This window comes from Triticum dicoccoides, chromosome 4B, assembly GCF_002162155.2.
Source record: "Triticum dicoccoides isolate Atlit2015 ecotype Zavitan chromosome 4B, WEW_v2.0, whole genome shotgun sequence".
Classification (NCBI taxonomy): domain Eukaryota; kingdom Viridiplantae; phylum Streptophyta; class Magnoliopsida; order Poales; family Poaceae; genus Triticum; species Triticum dicoccoides.
Genome location: NC_041387.1, coordinates 671772468 through 671785453, shown reverse-complemented (window position 1 = coordinate 671785453; position 12986 = coordinate 671772468). Strand labels below are relative to the sequence as shown.

General features: G+C 42.1%; 2 protein-coding genes across 3 annotated transcripts in view; one reads left to right on the top strand and one right to left on the bottom strand.

Moving 5' to 3' along the window:
- The window catches only part of LOC119292241 (CCR4-NOT transcription complex subunit 1-like), a 19223-nt gene extending 16655 nt beyond the window's left edge, over positions 1-2568 (top strand). Inside the window, exons 45-52 of one of the 2 annotated variants that reach the window (XM_037571076.1) lie at positions 337-490; positions 582-773; positions 849-953; positions 1049-1180; positions 1488-1733; positions 1842-1943; positions 2027-2186; positions 2270-2568. In XM_037571076.1, coding sequence (XP_037426973.1) covers positions 337-490; positions 582-773; positions 849-953; positions 1049-1180; positions 1488-1733; positions 1842-1943; positions 2027-2164 — 1069 coding nt within the window. In that variant the 3' untranslated portion in view covers positions 2165-2186; positions 2270-2568. Of the gene's footprint in view, positions 1-336; positions 491-581; positions 774-848; positions 954-1048; positions 1181-1487; positions 1734-1841; positions 1944-2026 lie in introns of both variants that reach the window. The other variant, XM_037571075.1, reaches the window with a different exon arrangement.
- A 384-nt stretch (positions 2569-2952) lies between these two features.
- Positions 2953-11110, bottom strand: LOC119292242. Its single transcript, XM_037571077.1, has 17 exons — positions 10809-11110; positions 10613-10696; positions 10317-10390; positions 9984-10017; positions 9850-9908; positions 9418-9532; positions 9287-9324; positions 9060-9157; positions 8885-8940; positions 6735-7014; positions 6395-6510; positions 5623-5679; positions 4717-4782; positions 4380-4454; positions 4135-4206; positions 3292-3343; positions 2953-3195 (listed from the first exon to the last, which is right to left on the bottom strand). Exons 1-15 carry the CDS (start codon positions 10947-10949, stop codon positions 4156-4158), a joined length of 1344 nt encoding a protein of 447 aa, XP_037426974.1. The 5' UTR covers positions 10950-11110; the 3' UTR covers positions 2953-3195; positions 3292-3343; positions 4135-4155.
- Positions 11111-12986: the final 1876 nt, after the last annotated feature.

Genomic DNA, 12986 nt, shown 5'->3' with positions numbered 1-12986 from the left:
CCTTCTCTAAGTGCTTCGTTAAAATTTTCTTTTGTACACCATTGATTATGTAATTGTTAACCCACAGTCCCACATCAAAAGGTCAACTCGATTGTCCTTGTGCTCTACTTGCTGTGCGGCTATTATGCGCAAGGTTATTAGCTATCAGGATTGGTTAGGGTGCTCAGTTTCAAGTAGCAGCCAGCAAACACAGCATGGCTCTTACTTGGATATAAGACCTTGCGTCAAGATGACTAGCCCAACGCCTTTTAATAAAGCTGGCCTCACCTAGCAGTGCTTGTTTGAAATCTGTATTGGTAATATTTTGGTAATCTGATTAACACTGTTCTGTTGCAGCTTTGCTTGGCTTGAGTTGGTGAGTCATAGAACCTTCATGGCAAGACTGCTGACGGGCAATTCACAAAAAGGGTGGCCTTTTTTCCAACGGCTACTTATTGATCTGTTCAAATTCATGGAACCATATTTGAGAACTGCCGACCTATTAGAACCAGTTAATCCCCTCTTTCCAATCACTTTTTGCATTTGTCTTGTTCAAGTAATTATGAGCCACTTCTTATATCTTTTGTGTTTGTTTTACTTAGGTGCACCTTATGTACAAAGGAACTATGAGAGTGCTGCTCGTACTACTCCATGACTTTCCTGAATTTCTGTGTGACTATCACTTCAGTTTTTGTGACGTGATCCCTTCCAGTTGCATTCAAATGCGCAATGTCATTCTCAGTGCTTTTCCGCGCAACATGAGACTTCCAGACCCATCTACCCCTAATTTGAAGGTCTATCTAAAGAGACTTCCACACCCTTCCATTCTCCTAATTTCAGACAATATCTAACTCTTGTTTCTGTGGCAGATTGATCTGCTAGCTGAAATTTCATTACCTCCACGAATCATGTCAGATGTTGATGGTGCCCTCAAGTCAAAGCATATGAAGGCTGAAGTCGATGAGTATCTTAAGGTGATAGCATTTATATATGCTGATATGCTGAATTGCTGTGTTGTCTGGGACCCTCATTTTAAAAGCTTTGTTGAATCTTTACTTGTATTGTGCAGAGACCAGAAGGCTCATCCTTTTTGAATGATCTGAAGCAAAAGTTGCTGCTGCCTCAGAATGAAGCTAATGTTGCTGGGACACGCTACAATGTGCCTCTGATGAATTCGCTTGTTCTCTACATTGGCATCCAAGTGAGTTTATTTTTCATCTCATGCGGTGGAATTACCAGTAGAACTAGCTACTTCTGGGTACTTGTTCATAGAACAATTCTTGTTTCCTACGGAAAAAAAACCCGTCACAAATTTCTTTCTTTCGCACACGTGAGGTTGTCCTCTTCTTTTGTCTTACATGCTTTCTTATTTTTCTCTAATATAGAATAACAGTAATCTTGTGCCTCCTTTTTGTTTTATTTGTTAGTTTGTTGTGAGTTTGCCATTTTGCTTCCTTTATTTGTTGTATGTCATTCTAAGCTGCTGCTGTTTGGAAATAAAATTTCAGGCGGTGCAACAACTGCAAGCGAACAAGGCAAATGCATCTGCGTCAGCACAGCAGATTAACCATAGTACAATGGATATTTTTCAGATCGAAACTGCGACTGAATTTTTCAGATATCTTGTAACGAACTTGGATACAGAGGGGCGCTACCTGTTTTTGAATGCGATTGCAAACCAACTGCGCTACCCGAATAGCCACACGCACTACTTCTCCTTCATCATTCTGTATCTATTTGCTGAAGCTAGCCAGGTATTTTTTTTTGTAGTTTTTTTTGTTTGTTTGGTGCAAAAGCGAGCAGGAATCTAGTTTGTTTCCTTTGTCCTAACTAACAATGGAGTTTGGAACTGGAATTTGCAGGAACATATCCAGGAGCAGGTGACGAGGGTTCTCTTAGAACGGCTGATAGTGAATCGTCCTCACCCCTGGGGATTACTCATCACCTTCATCGAGCTGATAAAGGTTTTTTTTTTCTTCTTCTTTTTGTTTTTATTCATTTCTAGCACCACAATGCAATGGTGACCTAATGAATGCGTCTGCGTCAGAACCCGCGCTACAACTTTTGGAACCGAGCCTTCACACACTGCGCACCCGAGATTAAGCAGCTGTTTGAGTCAGTCGCAAAGTCATGCGGTGGAGGCGCTGGAAAAGCAGTGGATGATGGCTCTGATGTCAGCCACTAATGTAGTTAGTTTCTTGTAAATGGTACTCCCTCCGTAAACTAATATAAGAGTGTTTAGATTACTATTTTAGTGATCTAAACGCTCTTATATTAGTTTACAGAGGGAGTATATGGCTGCTTGTCATGGTCTGATGGGTTGACGTGCGGTTGACTTGCTCACAGATATTTCTTTTCTAGTATCATATAGTATTGCGTCTCTTCTGTAACTGGATATTGCGTGGTGAAACCCTTAACCATTATACGTTTCACAGTGAATGCAAATATTAGCCCGTTGGGGTACTGCCCGTATTATATTTGTAAAATTCAGGTGTTTGTATTAGCCATGTCTAGATTTTGTTGTTCCCTGAGCAATAAACATATCATGCAACAATTGAAAACAGTTAAGAGCCGCCTTTATTTTGACTATTTGTATGTATGTTTAGTACATGGTTAAATGGATCCGACGGGCCTGCCTCCCATCAACTTTAGATTCCATGGTCGGTAATGTTACTGATTAATGCTATAACCACTATAAGAGTGTCGCCAATGCCGATCCCATCAACCTATGAACTGGCAGTTGATGGTCTCCATTCCGTCTCTCTTGGTGCAACATCATCAGTGCTATAACCACTATAAGAGTGTCGCAAATGCTGCAAAAGCACGTGCTGCGGCTGGTTAGGCCAACAAGAATGAGATGTTGGTGGCCAACAAGAATGAGATGTTGGGATGCAAGGCTGGTGGCGTCTGGTTGGATAGGTGACACTGACGTGACCCCCTTCTGATTTGGGACTCCATTTCTCACTCATAATGTGGCCATGATTAACCCAGTAATGGTTTCATAGTTTGCACAAGTTGCTACCACTTAGTTGACACATGTGGAACTTTTCAGGAAGAAGATTATACTCTATTATGCCCAACGCAACGCAAACAACCCATGGCTAGGGAGAGATCATACACGTTACATATAACCAGCAAAGTGAAAAAAAAAAGATTGCATGTATGCTAACAGATTCCGTCGAGTCCCTCTCACATCGCCTTGTGTGCTTATGAGAACTGCAAGCGGCAACCTCGGAAAAAATTAGTTCTTCACACGGTGAAGGTAAGTTTGAGGTAATCAGGGTTAAACGTGTACATAAAACCAACACATACCTTTCGGTTCTGCTAGGATTCCAAGCCATCTGGATTACATCGGCACTCAAATCTGCCACACATGAGAGATATATAATCAAGAATATGCACCTCTAAATTGATGATCACATCACATTTGAGGGCTTAGGCACAATCCTGCCGGGAGAATCATCTCAAGAGTTCTTTTTATGGTGAAAAGTGGTACATGAGATTTGTTTTCTGCGCTCACAAACAAGTTTTTTTGACCTCAACCAATCTTAAATAACCCCCTATTTTTCTTAGGACAAGATATGCATGGTCAAATGTCGTCCTTGTAATTGGATGATATTTTTCAAGTTGCGGGCCCTTACAATGTTACTGAGATTAAAAAAATGCATATATTAAATATGAATTTATTTCCATTTGTATACTCCCTCCGTTCCTTTTTACTCCGCGTTTTAGTTTTGGTCAAAGTCAAACTACACAAAGTTTGACCAATTTATATTAAAAAATATGAACATCTACAATACTTAAACTATATAATATGAAAATACATTTCATGGTGCATCTGAAAATGTTGATTTCATATTGTGAATGTTGATATTTTTTAATATAAAGTTAGTCAAACTATGCAAAGCTTGACTTTGACCAAACCTAATATGCAGACTAAAAAGAAACGGAGGTAGTACCAGGTAAATGAATGATATACTATTCAAATAAAGGTACCAGGTGGCAACAGATACCAAGCCAAGGTCTGATCAAAAAAAGCTTTTCCCATAACCCGTTTTTAAAGAATAGGCGGCATAAGAGACTTTAGCAAACAAACATGTCAATAATGGAAAACAAAGTACTTTCCAGAAATATGCCTTCTATTAAAGCAGATACCTGTCATGTTAATTGGTTTTCCTATTGCTTGGGGCCTTCTGAACATGCAGCCAGAAGGCCGCGCTCAATGCACTGTCAAAAAAGATATAAGGTCAAGAAATGATGTTTTAATCGATCGAAAGTAGCTGGGTCTTTCTGGTGACAGGACTCTATATGTGTTAGCACAAGCGCTTCTTTGGACATAACAACATTTATCAACAAAATTGCAATTTAAGAAAATAAATCTGCTTATTTTTCTCAGGTACCTGAAGAAGATAGCCATGAAGCCAATCTAACGTTTGAGGAAAAGAGTTTGCTGAGATGTCAACAACAGTTAATCCCTGATCAGATTTAGACAGTAGGTTAGAGGAGAAAAAAAACAATCAAACACTAAACTAGAAAAGATGGTGATTCAATACAAGAAACAACATGATCCTTGACTCCTTGGGTAAACAGCTCTTGTAAAAAAATGACATCTTGAAGTAAAACATGACTAGCAGATTTCAAGCTCTTAATGGGAGCAGTTTAAACATGACAAATTTGACAAATGGGTCATTGCCAAGGAACGAATTTCACACTTTTGACCGATGAAGGAAAAATTACCTGTGCCTCAAAAGAGCAAAGATAATCCTGAATAAGTTTGAGGTTGTTTATAAGCTTTCGATGATCCTGAACAACATCAACTAAAAGTCAGATGCTAACCTGCAGTTTTTTTTTTCCAAGAGAAAGAAGAAAAAAGGAAATACGATACTCGGTACTGGGTAATGTCACTTCAAAATTCAAACACTCGTGTTAAGCATCAAAGAGATGGTAAAAGATTGGGGAATGTCAAGGAGTTACAATTATCTCATGCTCATATTTCATTAAACAAGGCTACTTAAAGTAGCATAGGGAAAGTATGCTGCACCACTTTGCATATACTCCCTCTGTCCCAAAATAAGCGCTGTGGCTTTAGTTCAAGTTTGAACGTAAAGCCACAGCGCTTATTTTGGGACGGATGGAGTATGTTCTGATATCAGGACTATAACAGAGTTAGATGGTTGTTACTAGTAACTGCATCAAAGAGCTAAGATGGTTGTTAGTAATAATTGCATCACAGAGCTACTCCCTCCGTCTGGAAATACTTGTCATTAAAATGGACAAAAAGGGATGTATCTAGAACTAAAATACATCTACATACATCCCCTTTTATTCATTTTGATGACAAGTATTTTCGGACGGAGGGAGTAGATGGTTATTGGTAGTAATTGTATCAATGATACGGATAATTCCCATCACCAATACCAATTCATGGTTTCTGTAAAAGATATAGACCAATAGATTGGCATTTAGTAACGACTCGGCATGCTTGCCGGTATAGCCTTAAAACGAGGATAATAAAAACAAAACACACTTGCTAGTCAGACGGTAGACATCTTGGAGCTTTCCTTCCAAGTTTTCATGATTTTACAGGATAGTACCAAGACAAAACAGTAATTTACTTGTGTATTCAAGCTTTGTAATGAATACCTGAGGAAGGCAATTATCTCTGATAGCTCTAGTGGCTATCCATTCCTCTAACAATGCCTGAACAAACAAACAAAGCAAATCTGAACGAGAATGAAATGAGCTAACAAACCAAATAATACGAGTGTGTAAAATACAGAAAATATCAAATATGAAATCCAGATACGTGTTCTGGATATACTTTAGAATTTCTAGCTGGGACGGTGCGCGCCTATTTCTGGCAAGCACAACTTCAGAGAAGGAATCAGTTTGAAACAGAAGAAAGGTAGGCCTTCAACTTGGTTATTGGTCAGAAACGCAAAAAAAAAAGGGCAACCTGGTGCATGTAGCTCCCGCTTGCGCAGGGTCCAGGGAAGGGTCCGACCACTTTGGGTCTATAGTACGCAGCCTTTCCCTACATTTCTGTAAGAGGCTGTTTCCAGGACTTGAACCCATGACCTCATGGTCACAAGGCAGCAGCTTTACCACTGCGCCAAGGCTCCCCTTTTAATCAGAAACGCAAAACAGAAAATATTAAATATGGAAGCCAGATATGCGTTCTGGATATATTTTAGAAATTATAACTGGGACGCTGCACCTATTCCAGGCAAGAGCAATTTCAGAGAAAGAACCAGTTTGAAAGAGAAGAAAGGTAGGCCTTCAACTTGGTTATTTGGAGAGGTCAGAAACGCAAAACAAACTTTTCATGGAGGTAGGTTTGTTGGTTTGATGTATGAACCCAGAAATTAAATATATGGAAACACATTTAAATTTATAAACCAGGTAGACAACACACCTTGTGATCAAAATCAGACATCCTCAACACAATTGGAACAACTATCGGTTCAGCAGCAGGTTTGTCCTTCTTGGCACTGTTGTTCTTCTGTTGGTCCAAATCCTTTTGTCCATTGCCTACAAAGTAAAAAGAATAGTGACTGGCCACCAACTTGAACATGGCAGAGTACAGTATTCTGTAAGAACCATACAGGATCTGATCCTTTACTTCCCCAGATACTATATTTTTCCACCAACTAGAACAAGAAATAGAGATTTACTTTGGCATACTCCAGCCTTGTTGTGTCATACTGACCACACATCATAATACGGATCACATTTATCAGAGTAATTTGACTTACCTTCAGCTTTGAAAATTTTCTCTTCAGAATCAGAAGAGGTAATCTCATGGCTGTCAGCACCAGACAGCCCTTCACTGGTCCTACTCTCAGGCAGGCAGTCCTGGCTTTGTAAGGTATCTTCCTTTAGAATGTTCTCAGGTAGACCATTTTCTGGTTGCTGTTCAGTTTTCTTTTCTGAAGAGATGGATGAATTTCCAGATTCAACCTTTTTCTCTATTCTGGAATTGTCATCTGCATTCTCCTCATCCATCAGGTAAATGCTTGGATCCAAATGAATTCCCTGAAGTCAAATATCAGCCAAAATTAGACATAGTTTACACATGTGGGGCACACTAACTAAATACAGATGCCACAGATCTTTTGGCTAGCTCCCACCCACCATCCCAAACAAAATCCATCTTCTGCTTTGTACTACTGGTCACCCCACCATCCCCAACAAAATCCATCTTCTGCTTTGTACTACTGGTCAGACATCACTAGCTAATCTCAAATGCAACAAGTGCTAGAAAGTAAATGTGGTAGTGTAGAGCTATGCAGGATCTTTTTTTTTTTTAAAGCTTCTAACCATGTTGAGCAACAGTAGAAATGTGTGGACTGTCAGATTATTCACCTCCAAAAGAAAATAATTTTAATTGCCAGTGAAGTTCTGCCATGCCGCAAAAGCTGGAGTGGGCTGTGCTATCAACGAGCAATTTCTGTACACGTGTTATGTTCACACATATATATGCGTGCACTTCACTTCGATCCACGAAGATCTGTGACGGATGAAGCAAATATAGACAGCTTAAACCAATGCAGCACAGATCTGCCTCCGAGTCTTTACAGGTTAGGAAAGAAGGGTAACTTGGGCTTTTCCGCTTTTAAACATTTTTCTGTTCTTGTCTCCTCCATTAAAAAGTTGTGACTTTCCATTTTATCACTCCCGTTTTCGCTTCCATAGGTTTTTATGGATGACATTGATATATGCCAGTTTGCCTGTCTCCAGACTGGTTAGCTGGTATTTCCATATCATTTTTTTTCCAAAAAGGATGCAGGTGCCCAATGGCCCTGTCAGATTGGGCCCACTATCAGCCAAATATTTTTTCTGTCTCACACAGAAGGGGTAGAAAGAAAAGTGATCCACGAATCCCCCGCGCCATTCATGCTCTCAACCGCCGACGGTACTCGTATGCATGCCATGTAATTGAACAAATACTCTCAAGACAAAATGATGGAAGAGTAAATAGCTAAAATACACACGAACACAATCATATTACCTCCGTCCCAAAATTCTTGTCTTAGATTTGTCTAGGTACGGATGTATATAACACTATGACGTGACTAGATAAATCCGTATCTAGACAAATCTAAGACAAGAATTTTGGGACGGAGGGAGCAGAAACTAATGATCTGCTCTGAGCCTCTGATTCATTCGAAAGCTAGCGACGGCAACATGGTTGACAGAGAGCGAGACATTGAGGGTGATGGATGGTGCGGTTGGGCACGAAAGCCGAAAGCCACAGGAGAGAGGATACCACATGTATGTGAACAAAAAATTCCATTTTAACATAACGATGTTGCTGTGTTGGCATGTTTGGGAAAATATCATATCAGCTACTGACGCCTCCCTTCATTGTTGCATCCTCTGCTCATGCTTGCACAATTATACCCACGGAACACTAACAAGGACAAACGTACATCCTTCTAGAAGGAAATCCAAAAGGCCAGTCAGTGTTGTGAGTGAAGTTGGATGATGGGAAATGCAAGCAAAATGGCTGGTAGAAGTTTTTGATAACCATCCCAAATTACATCTTGTTTTGCAATAGAAGGTAGCGATCAATGTAAAATGACCGCTGTAACATCGTATGACATGTCTACACATACTAATTGGCACTGTACAATTAAGAAACAGTAGAACTGAAGACTTTTGTGTCAGTTAGTATTCAATGTGCAGAAAAAGTCCTCTATAGTATCCAACCCTACTGCTGGGCCCTCCCCTACAGTTTCCACTCAATAATATCCAATCGAACAGGCATTTGAACACCATGCTGTAGAAATTAAAATGACAAAACAATATAGAGCTGAGGTATTTTCACAAAATTAATTTCACAGTGCAACCCATAGATATGGTTTTTTGTTTCAGGAGAAACATGTAAGGCATAACAACATACCTCTATTATAATTGGCTTCCCATCTTTCATTGCTTTCTTCAAATCACCAGCCAAACCTGGTAAATGTGAACAGCAAGCAAAACAAAAAATGAGTGCCTGCAACTAATTATATCCAAAGCAAGCAGCTTTTATGTGTGCAATACAAAACCCTTTTTTCCACACAAAAAATAAATACCTTTGCGAACAACTCTGCATTCTCTGCAAAATTCAGTGATAAGTTCTTCAGGTGAATTAAAATCCCGAGCCCAGACAGGTACTGAAGTTAGCGGGGCACTGCATGTGTTGTTGAGATCAGTAATCTATTCAGTATTCACAGACTACACGTTTTGGAAATGGGGAACCATAGACACAGCAAACAACTCATATGGCAGAGAATAACCGAGACGAGGAAAAGAAACTCACTCTGTTGATGTCCTCAACAACTCATAAACCATGTCTGTCTACATGTTATAATCAAGAAATGTAGTCAAGGTGACAATGGTAGCAAACAGGACTCTTATATATGGCACATACAATGGGAAGAGAAAATAAACCTGTAAAACATTTGGTAGGTTGAGCCTTTGAGCTAGCTGTGTAGCAATTGTTGATTTTCCAGTGCAAGCAGTTCCACACACCAAAATTACTAGTGGTACTCTTTGATGATGGAATCTGCAGTTAATAATAAATAGAACATAAACATGTTATCAAAATGACACTGAAGTAAAGCTTCTGCAAAGTAGACTTGACATGAAGACAACAATAATACTCCCTCCGTAAAGAAATATAAGAGCATTTAGATCACTCCTTTAGTGATCTAACCGCTCTTATATTTCTTTACAGAGGGAGTATAAGGTTAGCACCTTAAACTATGGAATTCATTATCATTAATAAGGTACAATTGAAAATAAGTCCGAGGGAGCCTATTCTAGTAAGGTTCCAAACATTATATTATTCAAAATAGAGCAGCCTTTCCTCCAACAACACACCTTGTCATCATCTTATACCGATTAATGTAGTCCTCTCCATATCCCCTTTTCTCCATTAGCTGTAAATAAACTAGTATTTTTTAAGTTAACAAAATAACAAACATGTCTATTTAAATGAAGTTAAAGGTAGTCACCTTGAAAAGGTTGGCCTCTAAGTCACTCTGTGAACTGCAGAAAACATTTGCTAGCATATAAGTCTAAAAATCAGGAATTGATGAATGATGATACACAAATTAGGTATTCAATTTGTTATCATGACAACAATAATGATTCGACAATATTATGTATGCGACACTTTCATCATTAGAAAACAAAAGAATAACACGTGGGAAATTGTTGAAGTGTATATGTGAATTGTCTAGCCTTTTCCATCGGTTCGGACTTTTGGTTGCGTTGGCTAGTGCATGAAGCTCAACATAAACAACATAAGGATCGAAAAATATAGAGTGAAGGGCGAACAAACATACACATCAAGAAGGCTGTTGTCGACGAGCAGCTTCTTGAGCTCAAGGGCAATCTTAATGGCGACGTGGTTCGGAATCTGAAGAAGGGGGCGCAAAAAGATGGCCAAAGCTGTTAGCTTACACCTTTGTACTGTCCTTCGTTGGTACTTGACATCGAAACTAGAACAGTAACTTGTTGGAAGCGTAGCATATTTTTCACTATTCATAATCAGTAAAAACAGAGGCATGGCAATGGTAAATGATTAAGGTGTGGGAGAAGGATTGGTGTGAGGAGGAGGAGGAGGAGGAGGGCGGGGGACCTTGGTGACGGTGAGCATCCTGCTGAGGAGGAACCTGGAGAGGACGTAGTAGTGGTCCGCGTTCTCCCCGAGCCAGACCTTGACCTGACGGCGCAACCACGGCAGACAAGTGATAAACGTGATGAGCCCGGACGGCGGGGAGTGAGGGAGGGATGGGGGATCCGGCCTGGGTGGGGAGGGGAGGGGAGGGAAGGACCTTGACGAAGTCGTACTTGGAGGAGGCGTTGCGGGAGGGGAGCCTGGCGGCGGAGGAGGAGCCGCCCTCGCCGCCGGCGTGCTCCGGCGGCGGAGGGTCCGGATCCCCGGAGCCGGAGGCGGCCCCGGCCTGGTCCTGCATCGGGCGGAGGAGGGCGCGACGGCGGCCTGATCGATCGGGGCGGGGGTGGATGCCTCGCCCTCGCCGCCTCGCTTCTTCTTCTTCGCTCGGCGGTGCGGCGGTGGTCGGCGGGTGGCGTCGCGTCGTCCGCACGCGCGTCTGCTTTGCAGAATCGGACACAGTTTCTTACTGTATTTTTTTTTTCTAGAAGAAAACTTCGCTCTGTTTCTAATAATCTAGTAGGAGTAGTAAAATGTGATAAGACTATCAAAAACGTCTTACATTTAGAGGTAGTACTTTTCTTAAACAATACTACTATAAGTTTATCATTTTTTTTAGAAACAACACATACAGTATTAAGTTTATTACTTTCTTTTAAACCACCTGCTGGCCATACGCGCATCAGGAGTTTTAGAGCAACTACAGCCGGGCGCCTCAGATCCGAACATACGCCTGGGCGAGCCGCCCGATCATTGTCCGGTCGCGGAATTTTGACTCAAATGAGCCTCAAACGCCCGGGCTGATCGGCACCCATCATATCCAGCCCAAAGATGGGGCACCCGCCCGTGTGTGTGTGCCCGGGCTAATCTGCCTCCCGCATCGCTGCTTGGCTGCCTCCGGACTCGCCGACTGGAGGAGGAGGAGGAGGAGCAACCGGGAGAAGAGGAGGGAGAGGAGCTGGCTTCGATGGAGGTGGAGGAGGCGGAGCAGCCGGAGCCAGAGCTGTCGGGCTTCAACATGGAGTAGGCGGAGGAGGAGGAGGAGGAGGAGGAGGAGCAGCCGGGAGAAGAGGAGGGAGAGGAGCTGGTTTCAATGGAGGTGGAGGAGGCGGAGCAGCCGGAGCCAGAGCTGTTGGGCTTCAACATGGAGTAGGCGGAGCAGCGGGCAATCCTAGAGTCCATCCAGGATGATGCCTATATGGAGGCCAACCGGGCGTTCCTCCGGTAGGAGCAGACAGAGGTGGAGTTCGCCATCCCAATCGGAGGAGATGACGGTGCAGCAGGCCATCCTAGAGTCCATCCAGGATGAGGCCTGTGCGGAGGCCAACCGGGCGTTCCTCCGGTAGTAGCATACAGAGGTGGAGTTTGCCGTCCCAATCGGAGGAGATGGCGGAGCAGCAGGCCATCCTAGAGTCCATTCAGAATGAGGCCTATGTGGAGGCCAATCGGGTGTTCCTCCGGCAGGAGCAGGCGGCGTTGGACGCGCTCTTCGTCAAACTCGACGCGGAGATAGAGAAGGAGGAGGCCGGAGCGGAGCAACCGGAGGTGCCAGAGGAGCCGGAGCTGCAGTTGCCGAAGCCGGGCACGAAGATCGTCGACATCTCCGACGAGGAGTAGCTTTGACGTAGTACGTATGTTTATTTTGTTTGGATGTCTTTGTATGGATTCAAGAATCTAGTATGAGATGTCTGGATACAACTCATGAAATTTGAGATGTGCCTGATCACTGCCGCAGACGCACCCGTGCGGGCGTTTGAGGCCATATTTGATATATCCGACTGTAGATGCTTTTAGTTCTAGTATTTGTCGTTTCTAGGTACGTCTTACTATGTCATTCAGTGGACGAAGCTTATCCATAGAGAAGTTATGTTAAAAAGGTAAAGTAGGAGAAAATCTATCTACAATATATTTTCATTTTTAAGAGGTATTACCTTTTTACCAAAATATAAGATGTTTTTGCAGTTCAATTTGAACTAGTAAAGCGTCTTATATTATGGTACGGAGGAAGTATATTTATCAAAAGCAATCATATTTGGGACTAGGGTAACAACTTAGTAGCTCATTTCAAACCAGGTGACTGTTGGAGAACGTAGCATGCAATTTCAAAAAATTCCTACGCTCACGCAAGATCTATCTAGGAGATGCATAACAACGAGAGGGGGAGAGTGTGTTCATGTACCCTCATAGACCGAAAGAGGAAGCGTTTGATGTAGTTGAGCGTCTTCTCGTTCCGACCGATCAAGTACCGAACGTACGTCACCTCCGAGTTCTGCACACGTTCAGCGCGATGACGTCCCTCGAGATTCTTGATCCAGCAGAGTGTCGATGAAGTAGATGA

Bases quoted from the DNA above. Each gene is read 5' to 3' on its own strand.
- LOC119292242 (XM_037571077.1), bottom strand. From the start codon at position 10,949: ATGCAGGACCAGGCCGGGGCCGCCTCCGGCTCCGGGGATCCGGACCCT. The intron at 10,391-10,612 runs GTCCCCCGCCCT...CCCCTTCTTCAG, and splicing joins GGATGCTCACCGTCACCAAG to ATTCCGAACCACGTCGCCAT. The intron at 4,207-4,379 runs GTACCTGAGAAA...CTTTTTTGACAG, and splicing joins TTCATGGCTATCTTCTTCAG to TGCATTGAGCGCGGCCTTCT.